The 22,155-nt window shown below is 32.9% G+C and overlaps 1 protein-coding gene and 1 non-coding gene across 3 annotated transcripts in view; one reads left to right on the top strand and one right to left on the bottom strand.

Annotated features, from left to right (window-relative positions):
• Nucleotides 1–841: 841 nt before the first annotated feature.
• The window catches only part of LOC106665560 (protein phosphatase 1 regulatory subunit 14B), a 200,309-nt gene continuing 178,995 nt past the window's right edge, over nucleotides 842–22,155 (top strand). Inside the window, exon 1 of one of the 2 annotated variants that reach the window (XM_024229440.1) lies at nucleotides 842–897. Coding sequence is in view for 1 of the 2 variants with exons in the window: in XM_024229439.1 (XP_024085207.1) it covers nucleotides 20,525–20,620 (96 nt within the window). In the remaining variant the exon portion in view is untranslated. Of the gene's footprint in view, nucleotides 898–20,505; nucleotides 20,621–22,155 lie in introns of those variants that run through there. The other variant, XM_024229439.1, reaches the window with a different exon arrangement.
• Nucleotides 17,065–17,137, bottom strand: Trnas-acu. The gene has a single exon. It is a non-coding gene; the product is annotated as a tRNA-Ser (tRNA).

The following is a 22,155-nucleotide window of genomic DNA, read 5'->3' as shown; positions in this document are numbered from 1 at the left end:
CTAGAATTGCCCCTGAAACTGGGTATTTTATGCGTAAAAAATATACCAAATCTTCTAATAATTCTGGTTACAGTAGCGCAAAAATTTGCAAAAAAAATATTTTGAAAAATAAGAAAAACTTCATAACGGAATAATTTGACCCGATTTGAAATTACCTCCTAAGATAGAAAGAAATTGCCATAAAAAACAATACCGTTGGTATAATATTTTACTTCTTTAAAACTTACGCTTATTAGTGCTGGGTATAAGTGGCAATTTCTTACATTGATTGACTATTTATGTGGCAGAATACAGGTGGTATCTTTAAAACATACAGGTGGTATCTTTAAAATGTTATTCAGTCAAAAGCCATTAGTGTAACCTCTGGGGTACCTCAGGGTGGCGTCTTTCACCTCTTCTCTCCAACATTTTCATCAAGGACATTATCAAGTGTTTTACAATGTGTAAATTTAAGCTGATTGCACATGGTTTAAAGATCTATAGCAGGGGGGGGGGGCAACCTGCGGCTCGCGAGCCACATGCGGCTCTTTGAAGGATAATTTGTGGCTCTCGATAAATGTACCCGAGTTCCCTTTTCACTTTTGTGCTATTATATTTTTAAAAATTATTATCGTTCCGTATGTGTTTTAAAATGTCTTTTAAATTACTGACAACAAAAATGAAAGACTAAGTGGAACGTTGTAACAAATTTCATTTCCGTCCAAGTTAAAAACGATATGACTCATCGAAAACTGCGCGAACGAACATAAACAGTGGCGGAATCGTCCGTAATCGACCGACTCCAGACCGATTTTTAATTTGTAAACTTTCATTGCCACGGACAGTTGACATTGTGCTCTGGAAGAAACAATTTGTATCACTCTTGCTACGGATATAATTTGTAATCTGGAATTTTTGGTAAGTTAACTAAATTTGTTTCGAAGTATGTAACACGTGTTGTTATTGTTTTAATAACACAAAACTTGTATTTTCTAAATTTCTTTATTCATTTCCAGTTCTTTTAAATATATGACGACAGAGAACGAAAATAAAAAAAGAAAATACGAGCAAGAAAATAGAAGTTTTAATAATGAGTGGGAGGAGAATTTCTTTTTTATTGACAACAACGGAAAAGCATTATGTGTTATTTGTAATTCTACGGTCAAAAATTATAAAGCTAGTTAATTTACGTCGACATTATGAAACCAATCATCCTCAGTTTTCTAATCAGTATCCACCAAATTCCAAATTAAGATCAGATAAACTTGCTTCTTTAAAATCAAATTTAAATAAACAACAGTCAATTTTGATGACCGCGGTAGCCGAGTGGTTAGCATGAGAGACTCTCACGCCGCGGTAGTGGGTTCGATTCCCACCGTCGCCTCTGGCCCTTTTTTCACAATAACCCCCCCCCAAATTTGAACACACATATATGAATTTTGTCACATGGCTAATATGCATAGTTCATAACGCCAAAAAAAAGTCTTAATTCGTTTTGTAGATTTGTTTGATCCGATAACTGCATTTCTAAAAGAAAACGAAATAACCTATTCAGAATTAGACGATTGACGAGTGGTTACAAGACAATGTTTTTGACTGATGTCATGGAACATTTGCAAACACTGAATTTACAATTGCAGGGGAAAGATAAAATAATATGTGACCTCTCACAGTGTATATTTAGTTTTCAAACTAAATTACAACTTTTGCAAAAGGACATTAAAAATAAAACATTTTGTCATTTTCCTCGAATTAAAAAAATTTGTTCCAATATTAAACAAGAAAAACTCAACGAGTATATAAAAAAGCTAGAAGGAATATTGACGGAATTCCAAAATAGATTTCAAGACTTGAAATATTTTAAATCGTTTCTTGACTTTTTTCTGAATCCATTTGAAATTATCATAATTCAAGGTGAGTTTTCCATATCCAATATAATCATGACCCAAAAAGCATCTGGAGAATTAGAATTAATAGAGATGCAAGAAGATCAAGCTCTACAATTAAAAGTCGACGTCGATTACTGAATTTTGGAAATTTGTACCAGAATCGAAGTATCCTGAATTAAAAAAGGCTTCTTGTCGAATTATTTCAATATTCGGAACAACTTATGTGAATCATTTTATTCCACTTTAAAATTCGTGAAATCCAAACACCGATCAGTATTAACTAACCATCATCTCAAAGAATTACTGAGAAGTGCTGTCACCAATTATTCACCAAATTTTAAAGAATTATCAAGAGAAGTAAAATAAATGTGTTTAATTTTTAATATTTAAATTCAATACACATATTTTGTACTTTTATTTATATGTTTCAATAAATATAATTTCTGCAAAAAAAAATTTTAATACCTTTTTTGCATACCTTTTAAATACGTATTTAATTGCGGCTCGCGAAAAATTTCAAATTTTGAAAAATGGCTCGGACTATCAAGGAGCTTGGCCCCCTGATCTATAGAGTAATTAAGTTATTAGAAGACTGTGATAGTGTTTGAACTGAACAGCCTAATTAATTTGTGTGATACAAATAACTTGAGAACATGAACAAATGCCTAATTATACGGCTTTATAGAAATCCTAATATATTTAGTTATAATATTTGTAATATAAATTTAAATGAGCAAGAATCAATAAAAGATTTAGGAGCTATCTTTGGCACAACTCTATCTTTTCCTGATCATATAGATGCAATTGTAAATAAAGCCGTAAAACTGCTAGGATTCTTAAAAAGAAACTCCAAGGTTTTCAACAATATAAATTGTATAAAAACTCTATACTTTTCATTTATTTGCTCTATTCTTGAGTTTTCCAGTTTGGTCTTCTAGTTATCTCAAATACATGAATAAACTTGAAAAAGTTCAAAATAGGTTTTTAAGATTTTTAGCCTATAAATTTTAAACTTAGACTATATAAATTATTATTCAGATATCGTGAGATGCGGNCTTTTGTTTACGACGAGTTCCTTAGAGGGAAGTTTTTTAAAGTAAAGCTTAAAGAGGGGTTAAACCCGATGGTACTATGCTAGCAGAAGGCAGGTTCAATCTCGTATGCTCACTCTACCGTCTCGTTCCACCGAGCCCCTTTATGTATCCACTATCTGCCTTTCCATTTGAAAGTATTGCCCTGTCGTTTCTAAATATTCTGTCCCACGTTTGTTCACCCTTGTATGTTTTCTTCCGAAGATGTGCTATTCGTCTTGTGAGATTTTTCAAGGATTAGTGATTTAGAATCATTTAAAATTATCTACGTTTTATTATTTAAGGACTGTTCGTTTTTGATTAAAATTTATTATTAAATGTACAAGTTTTAAATTTCGACTTTTCCTTGAGGTAATATGCTTCTTTAAAGAAAAACCGTCTAATCGATCCGAACATAACATAGGGAGGATGATAAAATAATTAATTTTGCTCAAGCCAAACAAGAAAGTTCTTAAGGGATTTTTTCCCTGTTAAAACAAGCCTGCATTTCACGATAAAAGAAGGCTATTCTCTTTTTTTTTAACTGATAACTTTATTGAGCTGTTCGGCATACGTTTGGAGCTGAAAGGAGATTGGGACAATAAAAACACTTCGGAACTTTCGAACGAACCAATAATAATTTTTTTTAGAATACTTTGAAAGAAAATGTCCTATTCTGTTTACATAGAGCTTAAGCATATTATTAACTTTTTGATTCAGATGGTAAAATGTTAAGTCATCAATGATGTCTTTTGTTTACTATGTCGACTGTTATCTACAATATAATTAATCCATTTTGTTTAGTGGTCTGATTGACTAAATTAGTTCTTTTAATCAATTTCGAACCAACGACCTTCGGCTATCCTGACTTCAGCCGAAGGTCGTGGGTTCGAAATCCGCTCGTGACACTAACTTTTTCATTTCAACCAAGACATTACATTCAAAGAATAATTAATTGAATATAATTAATGGTGAGCCGTCAGTAACATAATTTTGTATTATAAGACGATCAGGGGTGAGTTAAATCAGCATGATTTTCGACAGTCGAGTAAGTGTAAAATCTCAGAAGACTGTTCTTTGATAAGCAACCAGTTAATTAAGCCAATATACATACTAAGGTGTTCTTTTTTAATGAATATTCGGTTCGACTTTGCTTCCCATCTCTTCTTAAGCAAGGCAAACAAGTTTTGGTCGGATAAATGAAATTTCGGTTAAAGATAGAAGCACATTTATTGAGAAGAAGTTTAAGCTATTTGAATTTAGTTTCTTTGAGAGATTGGCCACAAATTAAAATAGCTTACAACAGGTGCGTGTTTTGAAAATCCTGTTTTATCGGCCATCTAATACGCCGAGTATACCTGGATGCAAACGGGGTGCAAATCAGCCAGTGTTGGTTCTGCCAAGGCGGTTGAAACGGTGGTAGTCTGATTTTCTAGAAGCAAGATTGTCCCTTATGGAATATGAGTTATCTTGACACTATCCAAGAGTATTCGATAATCCTAGGGGTAATTGTGCATAAGCTCCTTCATTCACGCTAATAAATTATTTCAGTTAATTATACTTTTTTTCTAAGGTCTTGGTTGAGATGAAAAAGTTAGTGTCACGAGGGGATTCGAACCAACTACCTTCGGCTAAACACGCCGTTTCTGTAACCAATTGAGCTATCCTGACTTCAGCTGAAGGTCTGGGGTTCGAATCCCGATCGCAACACAAATTTTTTCAGCCCAAACAAGGCCTTAGACAAAAATAATAATTAATTTTTTTTTTTTTTTTTTTTTGGGGGGGGGGGTTTGGGGAGTCCCCATTACCCATGACCCTAGTATTGGTGGAATGGTGAAATGGTGATACTAGCAGCGCAAAACCGGAACCCGGAAACGAGGAGGAGCACACCACCCCGGCCCCACGAACGGCACCGAAAGGAGTGGGCAGATGCTTTTTTTTTCCCCTCACTAGAGGGCGCGGACAAAAACCATGTACATCAAAAACAACATAACATGGAAAAGTCCACGTCCCTGAGGGATAGGGGCTAACGCGCCCTACATCCTGTCGTCACGCCCGCCGCCGCCAAGAGCAGGCAATAATAATTAATTGAAATAATTAATATGGTATATTATGACCGCTAAACTTATATGGACTAATAAATTACATTCTCACTACTCCTGAATACTCGGTATTCTTCGGGGTTATTGGGTATAAACCCTGCCATTCACGCTAATAAATTACATACATACTCCATAACTCATTTACACCCAGAGTCTCGAATTTCCTGTTGGGAGACAAGCTATTCCATTCACTCAAATAAATAAATTCGTCCTAATAAAATATCACATACATGAAGGTACAAAGAAGTAAAAAATATTTATATTGAATCTTCTGATAAGATCTGTGCCTGCTGCCATGCCCCATATTTCTTACTTTGCACACTTAGTTCTTTGCGGTCTTTTATTATGTGCTTTATCGTGGTAAGCTTTCCACACAGCTCACCCTTAAAAATTGTCCTGTGATCTTAATATGCACTTATGCGCAACCAAGTATAAAATTTTACCTCCTAAACATAGACTCCGCCAACCAGGAGCCGATATCTTTTTGAATATTTTTATAATTTAGCTGGGTTTTTCGTTTCAACGGAGTCCTCAATTTTTTACTGTATTATCAATCGTTCTTTGTAAATCTACTGAACCGAATGGGTGGGATCGTTTGGTCTCGTCTCGCAGACGGAATGCTTGCATTTACCTATAGTTGGAAAATATTTAAGATGATTAACATTGCAAAAACCTGATTTTACCGTTGGCTCAAAGTAATTTTGAAGAAATCAAATTTGCCACTGAGTTTTTTAGTTTTATAACCCTGGATAAACTAGAATAAGAGATTAGATCATCCTTATCGATCAAACAACTGATCAATAGTTCATGCAATCGCAGTTTAGCCACAAGGTTTCATTCCTTTTTCTTTAGCTTTCTAGAAAACAAAGAGAAACAGGGCGTTTAAAGACAAATTTTATACGTTTTTCCATAAATTATGAAATTGTTTCACTGGTTTGAAAAATTGCTTTGACCCAGTTTTAACAAATTTTCTTCGCGGAATTGAATTATAATTATAGTAACGTTAGTGAGAAGAAATTGTACATCAAACGTACTGATTGCAGGTTTAACTGCCGAGAAATATATGAAACGTTTCCATATTGAGAAATGAATCAAAAGGGAAATGCGTTCTTGTACATTCCGCCTCCATTGTTGATATACCAAAACAAGAAGCCTTTGACTCTTTTCTGTTGGTTTCTTCTTTCCCAAAACTGTCACTGGGAATTGTGTCATTGGCGTAATTAGCAGAGGTAGAAAAATTACGGGAAAAAGTGAGAAAAAGTGAATTCAACGGGTTTTCCTTCTCACGATTCCAAGGGGACCTTAAATGAACTGCGCCATTTGAGGAAGAGACCGGAGAGGTCAGTTGTTTCCTAATTCTACCTAATCATGTGCCAGCGAAAGTAGAGCATTTCCTAGATGACCATTGGTGCTGTTCCTTAATAGTGAAACAATATAAAACAACCGTTGATAAATTACCATAGAATAATTAAAGTTCCTTTAAATCAGAATACATCTTTCGATCGAATAATCAACCAAAAAATTAATGCTACTAATAAAAACATAATAAAGTACTTGTTGACTGTTTTATTATTAAATCTGTCTTGAAAAATTGTCTTGGCTTTCATTCTCTGGTTGATCCTTGGCTGGCCTTGATACTTAGTACTTAAAGGAAATCCACATGCATCAGAAAAGAAGATCGCTACTAAAAAGTTGAATAATATTAATAAGGAAATAATAAAGTACGTGTTGACTGTTTAAAAATGTATAAATTTCTCTTGAAAAAGTCTTGGAATCCATTCTCTGGTTGCTCCTTCTCTGGCCTTGATACTTAATGCTTTAAGGAAATCGACATGCGTCAGAAAGTAAGATCGCCGGAAAAAAGAAAAATTATNAATCCACTGGTGTCAGAATGGAAGACTACTAGCAAAAACTAGAATAATATTAATAAACAAATAATAAAATACGTGTTGACTTTTTAAAAATTAATAAATCTGTCTTGAAAAAGTCTTGGCTTTCATTCTCTGGTTGATCCATGGCTGGTCTTGATTTACAGTACTTAAAGAAATCCACTTGCGTCAGAATGGAAGATCGCTAGTAAGAAGGAGAATAATATTAATAAGAAAATAATAAAGTACATATTGACTATTTTTAAAAATTAATAAATTTGTCTTGACAAAGTCTTGGATTTCATTATTTGGTTGCTGCTTGGCTGGCTTTGATACTTAGTACATTGAAGAAATCGACATGCGTCAGAAATGAAAACCGCCGGCAAAACGGAAAATAATATTAATAAGCGAAGAAGAAAGTACTTTGTGGAAGCCCACGTGACCTTTTGCATGATTTTTTCCAGTATTGTAGAAGATTGGCAGTCACGACCAGCCTTCAAATCATGCTGTCTAGCCATGTTTTTATAAAAAAACATTAAATTTTGATGTTCACATTGACCGATAAACCTCTTTAATATTACATAGTAAAGACTTAAGGAAAGACGGAAGTGTTCTTCAGTAATGAGTGTTCATGTTTTGCAACCATGTACAGCATAAATTGTCGTCACAGCATAAATTTAACTAAAGTTGAAATTTGAGATTCTAGGCGTATAGTTGATCTTGAACATTCCCCTCAGAGCAGTTTGTCTCCTTGTTCATTTTCTCAAAACTCCTTTGTGCCCTAGCAACCACGATATTGACGTTTTTTATGTTTTTCCACGGATGCGTACTAATGCTTTTAGGGCTACTTAGGTCAGTATAACCACTTTCAAGGTGTTTTATGGCATTTATGGTGAACTTCCCTAATGGATTTGATTGTTCATTTTTTATATATAATGTACCTGACCCGTTTCTTCACTGGTACTGTAGCCATCTTATGCCATATTATTGAATATACTTCTCCTTTGTTGTCTGTTAAAATTTTGCAGAATGTTGTATATTATGTTGTATTATGTTACATCCTATTGAACTACGTCAGTCGCCTTCCAATTTATTATGTGATATGATTAAAACCCATTTTTGTAATTTATGTATACATTTGTATATTAAATTAACACTTCGAGTTCAGAAAAGCATCTGTAAATATCATCAATTGAAAATATTTATTAATTTTACCTTTCAAAAGCCTATTTTCCCAATGTATGCAATGTACTGAGAAAAATATACTCATAGTAAGTGGCAGCATCATGTCAGAAGGGATGGAGGAATCAAGATCGACAGAGGTTTATTGGGGTGGGATTTGAGGAATTCTGTTGAAGGTGTTAAGGCGAGGGTTTTCACGACGGCTATTTTCGGTTAATCGAAAGGGGAGAAATTCATTCTATATTGTGTACTTTTTCATAATAACATAGACATTACTATTTGTTGAGTTTGATATGTGAAAAATAAACGCTTGCTTGCTACTCAGGTCAATTGTTTATTTTGGATATAAAGATTAATATTAGTAGTATGTAGAGGGGTATGAGAAATGCTTTCTTACTTTTGATAATTAAATTCATTTTCTCGCACAACGTTTTTACAATGTTGAGGGCGTTTTGCATCTGATTTGACAGTGTCATTAAATTTTCCGTAACTGTTACCGGCTTTTGCCATGCAAAGTTATTCCAGCGATTTGTGATTGGGACGTTTTAATCAGAAACTGCACATTCTGGGTAAGCCCGTAATTACATTTGGGGTTTTCCGACAATCCCATGAGAAATTTAATTGCTTGTATAATGCTGAGACAAAAAAAAATCAATCATCAATGCCAGTAACGAATCATTGATAATTAAGATAATATTCATAGTCCTGGAAGCTAAATGGACTTTGAATCGATTACCTAGGGGTTTAATTTGAACATTGTTTGAAAGCTTCCTGGGCAATGGTTGAAGTAAGAGGCCACAACAAACCGGTCTCGACACAAGTTGTCAAACTTAAGATCAATCAAGTTGTCGTTATTCCTACCGATAGGCAAGATCAAAGCAATTATTGAAGCCGTTTCCAAAAAGGTAAAGCAAAAAAACATATATACATATATATNTATATATATATAAAACTAAAACAGTTTCAGTATTTGGGTCATAAGTTCAAAATAAAAACTATCGAAAGACTTTACATGTTAATACTATTTAATAAATCGATTAGGTTTCGGGGTCTGATTGACCAAATAAATTCTTTTCAATTACTTAATCTTTAAGTACGGTATTGCTTGAGATACAAAAAAGTCAGCGTAACGAGCGGGATTCGAACCCACTACCTTCGGCTAAATACGCCGCTGCTCTACCACTTGAGCTATCATGATATTCCCATTTCAACCCCACCGTTTGAATTTTCGCTCCTTTTTGCTATTTTTCAAATGTGTAATCTATTTAGAGCTTCAGTGACGTAAATTTCATTTTGCGGGATCCCGCTCGTTACGCTGACTTTTTTATTTCCACCAATGCCTTACTTAAAGATTAATTAATTGAAAAGAAATTATTATGTCAATCGGACCACGAAACCTAATCGATTTAATAAGGAAAATAAATAAAGCTAATAAACTTTAAAGAGTTTTATTCCATTTATGTTTGTTGAAAATGGCAAAAATAGGGAAAATTCGAACGGCTGTAGGTTGAGATGGAGAGTTGGTGTTCGAAAGCGGTGTGAGCCGAAGGTCGTGGGTTCGAATCCCGCTCGTGACGCTGACTTTTTTATCTCAGCCAATACCTTTACATAAAGATTAATTAATTGGAAAAAACTATTTGTTAATTAAAAAACAGAAAGAATTGTATAAAAGAGCCAATATAAACCTTATTTTAAAAAACGAAAAAATAACAGAACTAAATGTTGGTTCCTGATTTTAAAGTTTAAATAAACACCTATCTTATGTTTACGTTTTATATTTTAACATGTGTTATTAAAAAAAAGTCCTTAACAAAAATTCAGAAGACAAATGGGATCGCTGTCCGAATTACAGGACAGAATTGCAGGAAAGTAGTAAATCATCCTTAATTTATCGAAGGTTGGACGAAAAAAAAATCAAAAAGCTTGAAAAACTCGGTATATCGATAAATAAGCTCCGTTCTCGCTATCTGTCCTTAGGGTCAACCGCTGCCCGCTCCTATTTCCACCGTTGCTAATTGCAGACAGATTTCTGCAAGAGAAGTCGGTTGAATCCTTAATGAGATTTGCAGAGTTCTCGTCATCACCATTTTCTTCAATTTTCAAATTTCGAAACGGGCCTGCGACGTCTCAATTTTGAGTGAAATTAACTAAAATCCTTCTCTCCGTGCTAAAACAATGGAATGATTTGATACAAATCTTGTAACGCCGGTTTCAAAACCATCTTACCTAAAGATCTTTTCTCACAATAAGGTTTACTTCTACATTTATATATATAAGTTATGGTTTCGATGTAAGAAACTAATTTTTTAAAAATAAGGTTTATTCAATATAAACTACAACTTTACACAAGGGTTCTAATTTAAAGTGTCTGTACTGTTCGGAGTCCCGAGAGGATCTGCGAAAGAAAGGGGTCATACAATACAATCTACATTTTATGCTTATAATCTATTCTCGGAATTTGTATATGGGAAGAATCGTTTGTTGCTGCATTAGTGGTTTCGTGCAGGCGTAACTCCTCCACCCCTAGATGAAACATTCGGAGAATGTTGATTTTCGGAGGCGGCAGCTGCTGCAAGTTGCTGTCGTGCGAAGATATACCGGATGATTCCATACCCAGATAGTAGTAGAATGAGTCCATACATGAGGATCGTCCATATACTTATCGATGTAGTGATGATTGGTTTTGTATTAGCTGGAGTCAAATGTTGACTTTCTAGTCGGTTCAATTTGACATGCTTTACATTGACCGTAAATCGTGGCTGTTGTTCCTCTTTCAAACTAAGTTTAACTTCGTTGAGGAACTTTGAATGTCCAGAAGTATGTGAAGAATGAAGAAGCTGTTTATTTCGAAATGTTACATTACTGGATGTAGTATTTATTAAGAATNATATATATATATATATATATATATATATATTTATTTATTTATTTATTTAACATGAAATGATAAGGGAAGGGATATAGTTAATTTTTTTTCAACAAACATGTATTAAAACCATCAGTTGCATCGTTCAGGAACTTTTGTTATCATACGGATAAAATATCTCACGAAAATTATCCGGAAGCCGTTGTTCAAAAGAGGTTTAACAAAACCCATAGGCTGCATCGTGGATCGTGGAAAAACATTTTTGTTAAAAACACTTTTTATTAAAGCATGATCCAGGTAGCTTTTTTAACAAGCATAAATTAAAACCATCAGTTGCATCATCCAGAAACGTTTTGTCTAAAAACAATCTCACGTAAATTTTCAGACGGCTTTTTTCAAAATGATTTAACAAAACCAACAGGCTGTATCGTCGAAAAACGTTTTTGTTAAAAAATTTTTTTTTTATAAAAACATAGTCCAGGTAGGCTTTTTAACAAACGTATATTAAAACCATCAGTTGCATCATCCAGAAACGTTTTGCCAAAAAAATCATCATACAGAAATTGTCCATAATGCTTTTTTAAGAAAATATTTAACAAAACCTACAGGCTGCATCGTCGAAAAACGTTTTTGTTCAAAAGAATTTTTATACAAACATGGTCCAGGTAGCTTTTTTTAACAAACATATATTAAAACCATCAGTTGCATCATCCAGAAACGTTTTGTCTAAAAAATCATCTTAGATAAATTGTCCAGATTTTTTCAGAAGAGATTTAACAAAACCTACAGGCTGCATCGTCGAAAAACGTTTTTGTTCGAAAGAATTTTTATACAAACATGGTCCAGGTAGCTTTTTTTTCAACAAACATATTAAAACCATCAGTTACATCATCCAGAAACGTTTTGTGTAAAAACAATCTCACGTAAATTGTCCAGACGGCTTTTTTCAAAAGGATTTTTTAACAAAACCACAAGCTGTATCGTCGAAAAACGTTTTGGTTAAAAAAACAAAATTTATAAAAACGTAGTCCAGGTAGCTTTTTTAACAAACATATATTAAAACCATCAGTTGCATCATCCAGAAACGTTTTGCCTAAAACATCATCTCACATAAATTGTCCAGAATGCTTTTTTCAGAAGATTTAACAAAACCTACTGGCTGCATCGTCGAAAAACGCCGAGAAAAATGTTTTTTAAAATTGCCCGGATAACTTTTTTTTTTTTTGCTAGAAGTGTATTAAAATTGATCGGTTGTTTCTTCTAGAAGGCATGTTTTTAGGAACAAAACCACTTGGTTGAAAAAAGTTATATTTGAAGAGTTTTTAAACAAATAATTTTGTCATTATTCTCCTAGTTCAGGGCATTTCTTCCACTTAGCATGGAGTGAAATGGATCACTTGAATTTTTGAACGTAGTACTGTGGATTATTTTCATGCTCCTTTAACAAAGCTGTTATTAATCCTTACAAATTAAACTCTACTTGACGATTCGTCTAAAGTTGTCCAATTGTGCTTAATTCAGGTGCTAGCGATTACAATCACTGAATAGATATGAAAGTTCAAGTAATCAGGAATGATTCTAGGTGTTTATTGTCACGGATAAGAATAAACCTGTCGCCAATTACTGGTACAAAAGGAACTCTACTGGTAACCCAACTGTAAGGGGGAACCCTAAATGAAGTAGCGGTGCTATAGCGCCCCCCTATTCTTTTGTAAACCCTCTCACCCGGTCATGTACATTACATTCCTTTCAATAATCCGTGTAGAATGTATCTTAACCGTCTTAAAACAATCCTACGTGGAGAAAGTGGCAGTTAAAACTGCCCAGTGTTTAATAAGGAAACGTTAATGCATAAGCATCACATTGGAACAGTTTCTTGAACTAGGACCAGTCGCTGGTAAACAAGATTCATCGGTTCAAGTGACAATGGCCGGCGGCTTAAATGAGAGGAGAAACCGTGGGAAGGGCCAGCTCAAGCACGTCTGAGAGACTCCGAAATATGTTTCAACCGTGTATGTCCACGATAAGCTTATTACTCTTTAAAAAGATCTTTATATCTTAATCCATTCCCCGTGGGATAGCGGTAAACTTGTCGGGCTAACAATAAAAATAGCGCTGAACTTTGACCTTAATACGGGTCTCTATGAATATTTACCGATTTTTCAAGGCGTTAAAATATTCTTATTTCCAAGGAAGAACAGACACCTTTAGATTCAAAGATTACGACAATAAAAAAACTTTATATCTAAATTTTTCCGAATAGTTTTATTGGCTGTATTTGTAGATATATGTAAATATGCATAATTTTCGATTTTATGGAATTTTTAAACTATTTGTCTAATGTTTCTATTGTTGGATTATTGAAAAAAAATTTATTAGTAATTTTATATAATTATAAAATTTATATAGTATAGTTTTATATTTTGTTTTTTCTTTAGAAAATTTGGAATTAATACAATTAGCTGCATCTTTTAAAAAATTATTACCGAGCAAACCACCTTAATGAATTACCAGAACGTTTTTCCTGTAACGAAAATATAAAATAAAATAGACGGAATCATCAAAAGTTTTAATTTGAAAACCATTTTAAAGAATTGTCCAGAAAGCTCAACTTCAGCAGTAATATTACAGATACCATCGTCAAAAAACCTTTGACCTAGAAAACTATCTTTCAAAATTGTTCTTATGGATTGTTGTCACAAGAAATTTAACAAAAATCTTGGGCCACATCTTTGAAAAAACGTATTACCGAGAAAATAAAATTAATCCATTATTCAGAAAGTTTTTCTTTAACAAAAATCTAACATAAAATCGTCTGTATCGACAAAAAGTTTTGCCTTGAAAACTATCTTTAAAAATAGTTCTTATGTATTGTTTTCACAAGAAATTTAACAAAAATCTTTGGCCACATCTTTCAATAAAGATATTTCAGAGAAAATCAAGTTAATCCATTATTCAGAAAGTTTTTCTTTAACGAAAATCTAACGTAAAATCGTCTGTATCAACAAAAAGTTTTTCCTTGAAAACTACCTTTAAAAATTGTTCAGACGGATTGTTTTCACAAGAAATTTAACACAAATCTTTGGCCACATCTACCAAAAACGTATTACCGAAAAAATCAAGTTAATCCGTTATTCAAAATGTTTTTCTTTAACGAAAATGTAACATAAAATCGTCTGAAGCATCAAACGTTTTCCCTTGAAAACCATCTTAAAGAATTGTCGAGAAGGCTCAACTTCATCAGTAATATTGCAAAAACCATCGTCAAAAAACGTTTGGCCTAGAAAACTATCTTTAAAAATTGTGCTTATGGATTGTTTACACAAGAAATTTAACAGAAATGTTTGGCCACATTTTTGAATAAACACATTTCAGTGAAAATCAAGTTAATCCATTGTTCAGGATGTTTTTCTATAACGAAAATGTAACATAAATTCGTCTATATCGTCAAAATGTTTTGCCTTGAAAATTATCTTTAAAAATTGTTCTTATGGATTGTTTTTACAAGATATTTAACAGAAATGTTTGGTCAAATTTTTGAATAAACATATATAAGAGAAAATCAAGTTAATCCACTATTCAGAAAGTTTTTCTTTAACGAAAATCTAACATAAAATCGTCTGAATCATCAAAAGTTTTCCCTTGCAAACCATCTTAAAGAACCAGAAGGCTCATCTTCAGCAGTAATATTACAAAAACCATCATCAAAAAAACTTTGCCTTAGAAAACCTTCTATAAAAATTGTTCTTACGGATTGTTTTCACAAAAATTTTTAAAAAAATATTTGGCCACATCTTTGAAAAACGTATTACCGAGAAAATCAACTTAATCACTTGTTTAGAATGGTTTTTTTTATTTTTTTTTTAACAAAAGTAAAATCGTCTGAATCATCAACGGTTTTGCCTTGAAAACCATCCTAGATAATTGTCCAGAAGTCTCATCTTCAGCAGTAATATTTCAAAACAAATCGTCAAATATCTTTGGCCTAGAAAATCATCTTTAAAAATTGTTTTTATGGATTGTTTTCACAAGAAATTGAAAAAAAAATCTTTGGCCACGTCTTTGAAAAACGTATGACCGAGAAACCCAATTTAATCTATTATTAAGAATTTTTTTAAACGAACGAATAAAGTGATCTGATTCTTACAGAACCATTTTGCTTAGAAAGCAAAAATTGTATTTATGGTATTCCTTTCAAATTTACGCTAATCTTTTATCATGAAAATTAAGAAAAATCACAACGACATTAACTTCCCTAATAAAGTTTGAAATTTGTCAGAGAAAAATTACACCAGATTAAATAAATTATTGGCTACTATATCCCGCAAAGTTAAAAAATTAAAGAAACCCCAATACGTTCCATGATTTGGTTTAAAACTTCTAATTAATGATATACTTCTCAGTTTAAATAAAATAAAATAAACTTTACTATCAACTTCTTTCTAATTAACCGGTCTATCTGGTAGTTTCCAATTCGGTGAACCGCAGATTAACAGGAAAAGCCTCTTGTTGTTACTGAACAGAAATAGAAAATAGAAAGCGTTTAACAGAAAACCCCAAGTCCAATAAAGTTAAAAGTCAAAATAGAAGCAAATTAAATGTTTGTTAAACGTAAATAAAGTTAAAACAATGAGACTACCCGATAATAATAATTTTAATGTTTTTTAAAAGATTTTAAATGTTTTTAAAAAATTCTATTCAAGTTTTACACAAGAAAATGTTTTTCTTGTTAATTAATAGTATAAAGGATTAAATTTATAGAAAAGTATTTTCATATGGTGTATCTGTATATGGAATGAATTATTAATATTATTAAACAAAATACAGTTTATATTTAATGTGGATGAGTTTTGCTCGTTACTAGTGTTGAACCTACTATTCTAGTTGGTGAGGTGTAACTTTGCACTTAGTTTGTCAAGTAACTGAAACCTCAGCCTTTATGTTATTTGTTTAATCATGTTACATCTTCCAATGTTCTGGATGTTTGTATTTAGAATAATGTTTTATTTGTTTTAGTTATTTAGGTTTATCATAAAATTGCGATTGCTCTAATTCATATGTAATAAAATTCAATATTGGCCAAGTTCAAACACACCTCTTCAAATCGTCAGAAACCACATGAACTGTTATTCATGAGCACATCTGTTTTTCACTGACAATTATCCACTTTGTCCTAGCTAATCAAAAAAAGTGATAACTCCGATCGTTTCGGTTTCTTGGAACGGATTCGATTTGCTCGGCGGTTTTGTTTCACATTTCCACGGATTATTTTTTAATTAAGTTATATATGCCGAATACGGCAGAACTGGAGGTGAAGTCTGTCAAACGCACGCATCCCGGGTTCGAAAATTAATTGAAATCCCTCGAATTATCAGATCGAAACATTCTCAGGTCATCAGAACAAAAACGTAAGCTGACTTAATAATTGTAAATGCAGTGCAGGATTATTATGTGACTACGATTTCCCTCTATACTCTTCAAAGCTTGTTAACACTTTCAAACTTTAAAATTGCCTTTATGCTTACAATTTGAGAGTCCGCAGTTACGGGTTAACAAGTGTTAAAACTTTTCACTCCCTTTAATTAACTATTAAAATGTCTTGAAAGCTTTTTTCAATAAGGCGTGCAAGAAACCCGACGAGTTAATCCAGTTACTATCCCTTGGGAACAATTACGAATTTTTAAGCTCATGATTAAGGCCCGCAACGGGGAATAAAGTTCTTAAGTTTTCAAAATCTAAGAAAGTTTTTTTTCCTTACAAGGGCCTACTTCAGGTTTAACAAAATCATATCCAATTACCATAATTATCCATTTCAGTCTTATAATAAAAAAATGCGTAAAAAAGACCGAAGATTTAAATTTCCCGCTGACTTAGATGTGAACTGATGCAGGAGATAAATTTCGAAATTTCATGCGGATGGTTGACAGTTGTGTATCAACCAAACCTTGAGTGAGGTCATTTCGGGACAGTTCATGAACAATAGCCTTTCTTAGTTACGTCACGAACATAAAAATTAACCCCAATATATTTAGTGGTATATTGACCAAATAACCAATTTTTCAATTGATTATTCTTTTTATTAAGGTTTTAGTTAAAATAAAAAGTGAGTGTCACGAGCGGGATTCGAACCCACGACTTTCGGCACAGTACGCCGCTGCTCTACCTCTTGAGCTATCGTGACTTCGATCCACTCGGACACCAACTCCCGAAGGTCGTGGGTTCGAATCCCGCTCGTGACACTAAATTTTTATTTCAACCAAAACCTTACATAAAAAGATTAATTAATAAAAATGAACTATTAAATTATATAGCTCATTTCTTAACTAAATAGTTTCCACTCAAATAAAAAATATTTAAATTTGATCAATAAAAAAATAAAGTTTTTAAAGTTTTCTTTCAATTCTAATTGTACTGAAAAGGTCGTTGATCTACATTCACAGTTATTTAAATGGGCGATAAAATAAAGGTAAACACAGCTTCACTCGATTTTATTTATTTTTAATTATTCAAATACCAGTAAAAAGCAATAAAAGTATTCTAGTATGCTTTTTGAACTTTTTTTTCAATGTTCTTTTGACTTGTACATGTTGCTTGTTTTAGAAAACAGGTCCACATCGTCGAACCAGTTTGTGCCTCAAGGGTTTTCGTATGAATTAAGAAACAGTCCAAATCTTCCAGAGTAAAATACAGAATATAACAATAAAATATAACAGGTTTCCAGGTTCCATGAGATTTTTCTAGGTTGAGTAGGATTTTAGAGAAAACCAGCATATACCAAGATGTGGCCATTTTTCTACCGAGATATTTAAGCTACTTCTAAGTACGCAATATTTACAGATATTTAACTTTCAATATAGATCATTAAATTTGTCAATTAACTACTCGAATAAAATCAAAACTTTTAATGATCCGATGTTTTTTTGAAATAAGTATAAGAATATATACCAGATTGGTAGATGTATTTTTATTAATTTGTTACTAAAAAGAGAGAGATTATGGAAGTGTGATGATCTATTTTAATGAAACTTTTTTTGATCCTAGATCGAAAATCATCATACACTGAATAGTTCGAACAATTCAATTCATACCGGCTCAAATATCCCATTCGGATCCGAACAAGCCGAATTTCGTTCAAAAAATGTCTCTTTAACTTACCAGATCATTCAAATCCCTTAATCCGCTAACCAATCCTCGATGGAGATTAAAGCTACGGTAACTATGGATGCGAATTATGACGAAATTTAGTTCCGACGAATACGTCCGAAATCCTCGTTAGAACAAGGTGGTTGGACACAATGGACGAACTTAATGAGTTCTATTTTCTTGAAAGTGCGTTGATTAAGGTCTTGTTGATAGGTGGCGGGAAAACATAGCACGTTAATCAATTATTTTCCACAAGAGACGATAAGGGAGAGTTTCAAACTTATTGCCAGTCCCTTAAAAAAATTTCATATCAATCCTTGTATGTTTAGCGGTCCTTATTTAATAACAAAACTTTTTTGAGTATACTTTGAAAGAAAATATCCAATTCAGTTTACATATAGCTTAAGCATATAATTAATTTTTTGATTCAGCTGGTTAAATGTTAATCCCTCAATAATGTATTTTGTTTACAATGTATGTTGTCTGTTATCTACAATATAATTAGTACATTTTGTTTATTGGTCTGATTAACCAAATTAGTACTTTCAATTAATTATTCTTTTTATGTGAGGTCTGGTTGAAATGAAAAAGTTAGTGTCACGAACGGGATTCGAACCCACGACCTTCGGCTGAAGTCAGGATAGCCGAAGGTCGTGGGTTCGAATTCCGCTCGTGACACTAACTTTTTCATTTCAACCAAGACCTTACATACAAAGAATAATTAATTGAATATAATTAATGATGAGCTGTCAGTAACATAATTTTGCATTATAGGACGATCAGGGAAGAGTTAAATCAACATGTTTTCCGACCGTCGAGTAAGTGTAAAAACACTGTTCTTTGATAAGCAACCAGTTAATTAAGCCAATATACACACTTAGGTGTTATTTTTTTAGGAATATTCGGTTCGACTTTGCTGCACACCACTTCTTAAGCAGGAGAAACAAGTTTTGGTCGGATAAACGAAATTTTGGTTAAAGGTAGAAGCACATTTATTGAGAAGAAGTTTAAGCTATTTGAATTAGTTTCTTTGAGGGATTGGCCACAAATTAAAATAGCTTACAACAGGTGCGTGTTTTGAAAATCTTCTTTTATCGGCCGTCTAATACGCCGAGTATACCTGTATGCAAACGGGGTGGAAATCAGCCAGTGTTGGTTCTGCCAAGGCTGTTGAAACGGTGGTAGTCTGATTTTCTAGAAGCATGATTGTCCCTTATGGAATATGAGTTATCTTGACACTATCCAAGAGTACTCGATAATCCTAGGGGTAATTGTGCATAAGCTCCTTCATTCACGCTAATAAATTACTTCAGTTAATTTTTTTTAATCTAAGGTCTTGGTTGAGATGAAAATGTTAGTGTCACGAGGGGATTCGAACCAACTACCTTCGGCTTAACACGCCGCTGCTGTAACCACTTGAGCTATCCTGACTTCAGATGAAGGTCTTTGGTTCGAATCCCGCTCGCAACACAAATTTTAATAAACAAGACCTTAGTTAAAAATAATAATTAATTGAAATAATTAATATGGTATATTATGACCGCTAAACTTATATGGACTAATAAATTACATTCTCACTGTCCCAGAATACTCGGTATTCTTCGGGGTTATTGGGTATAAACCCTGCCATTCACGCTAATAAATTACATACATACTCCATAACTCATTTCCACTCAGAGTACTCGAATTTCATGTTGGGAGATAAGCTATTCCATTCACGCAAATAAATAAATTCGTCCTAATAAAAAACAAATATCCTTTTTATCTAAGGTCTTGGTTGAGATGAAAAAGTTAGTGTCACGAAGGGATTCGAGCCAACTACCTTCGGCTAAACGCGCTGATCTAACCACTTGAGTTATCTTGACTCGAGTTGAAGGTCGTGGGTTCGAATCCCGCTCGTGCCAATAATTTTACATCTCTACCAAAAACCTTAGTTTAAAAAGAATTATTTATTTCAATAATAAATATGATCAATTATGACCACTAACCTAATATGGCTTATTGCTAGTGTTGATTTAAATAAGCCAAAATTAGCCAAATAGTTAAGTTTTATTTGCAGTTTCAGATATAAAGTGTCCAAATGTACTCAGAAATGTTAAAAGCTCAATCCATCCGTATAGAATATTCCAAAACTAACGGATCGGTGCGTTCGTTGTTCAAATCATTCTCGATCCAATTCCTGATATTTTCCGAGAGGACCTCTTTGCGTAACAAGTTCGCTAATGCGTTAAGATTTTTAATTGGTGTATTCAGGAAGCTGCCGGCGTTACGTCAAACCCCATTGCCAAATTACCAAAAACATTCGAAAAAAGCCGAGTCCGCTTTGGAATGAGAACCGCGATACGAGAGAGAAGTGAGGGAAGCCGTGTACCCGTGGTGGGGTTCATCGGGTTCCAAGCCCTTTTGACAGTCCAGTCTTAGTGCGATGGCTTCGAAACTTAGACGTCCCCAACTCTTCACCTACACCGATGGAAGGCGATGTCTCGCATCGTATCCAAAGTACTCTGCTGCACCATGCAAGGTAAGAAAACAAAATCGAAGCTTTCTTGATGTCGTAAAAAATGGATTTTCTGTTTACCTACACGTAACTGGACTTATCTGCAATTGTCGAAATAAGTTGATCATTGAGCATTTTTCTTTGATAAGAATTGACAAACCAATAAAATTTAATAATTGATTTTTCACCAATTCTTGGATTTTATCTTCAACAGAAGACCAAAATTTTATTCCTAATTATTGAGGACTTATCATTCTAACAAAAGTATTCATGTTTTCAGTACTATCATATAGAAATTAAAAAATTTGGCGGTTTTCGACATATTAATAGGGTTAGAACCATACACTACACGTAAGGGCATAAATTTGATTTAAAAAACTCAACAAATTTTTTTAATGAAATTCAGAAAATAAATTGTTTTCATCGTTTTTGCCTTTCAAATGCTTTTGACTTTATTTTAAAGTGATATATAATAACTTCAATTAATTGCATAAAATTAATTTTTAAGATTTAATTAGGTTGCTTAGTGTTTAGATAATTTTTATATTTATATTATAATCATATAATTATTATAAGCGACAATATGATGGTGGTTAAAGTTTGCCATATCCTTATACACAGACACACAAAAGTGAACCAGTGGTATCAAATTCCTAGGGTGTATATATTCAAAATTTTCTATTAAAATCATGAAATTAACCACAAAAAACCTAAATACAATTTTTTTCAGAAATTCAAAAAATAGTTTTTCTTTTATTTTTTTCCCTTGTAAATGGTTTAATTTTTTTCCTTCGAATTGGTGATAATTTTGAAACGAGACCGTAAAATTACAAGATAATTTACACAAAATTACAACCCTATAAACTTCATGTAAGGGCAGAAATTTGATTTAAAAAACCTGAATACATTTTTTTGTGAAAAAATCAGAATATAACACGGTTTTTTCCAAATTCCTTTCGTTTTATCGAAAAATAAAAAAAACCGTGATGTTAAAACGAGGCCACTAATCCAAAGGATACTTGAGATGAGGTTAGAACCTTATGGGGGCAGAAATTTAATTTAAAAAACTTCAATACAAATTTTTGCGAAAAATCACAATACAACACGGTTTTTTCCAAATACAAAAAGCACGATAATGTTGAAACGATTCCTCTGATCCAAAGGAAACTTTTGTGCAAAGTCCAAATATAAAGGTTTTTTCCAAATTCATTCTCTTTTTGTTTCCAAAAAAAATAAATTAAGCACAAAACCCCGATAATGTTGAAACGACTCCTCTGATCGAAAGGAAACTTGAGAATGGGGTTAGAATCTTAAAAACTTCACGTAAGGGCATGCATTTGATTTAAAAAAACCTCAATACAAATTTTTGAGAAAAATAACAAGGTTTTTTTCCAAATTCCTTTCTTTTTTTTTTCGAAAACCACAAAAACCCGATAATGTTAAAACGAGTCCACTGATCGAAAGGATACTTGAGATGGGGTTAGAACCATATAAACTGCACTGCTCGTAAGGGTAGAAATTTGATTTACAAAACCTCAATACAATTTTTTGTGACAAAT

The sequence above is a fragment of the Cimex lectularius genome, unplaced genomic scaffold (assembly GCF_000648675.2).
Source record: "Cimex lectularius strain Harlan isolate CLEC.00 unplaced genomic scaffold, Clec_2.1 scaffold331, whole genome shotgun sequence".
Classification (NCBI taxonomy): domain Eukaryota; kingdom Metazoa; phylum Arthropoda; class Insecta; order Hemiptera; family Cimicidae; genus Cimex; species Cimex lectularius.
This window is presented reverse-complemented; position numbering and strand designations above follow the sequence as displayed.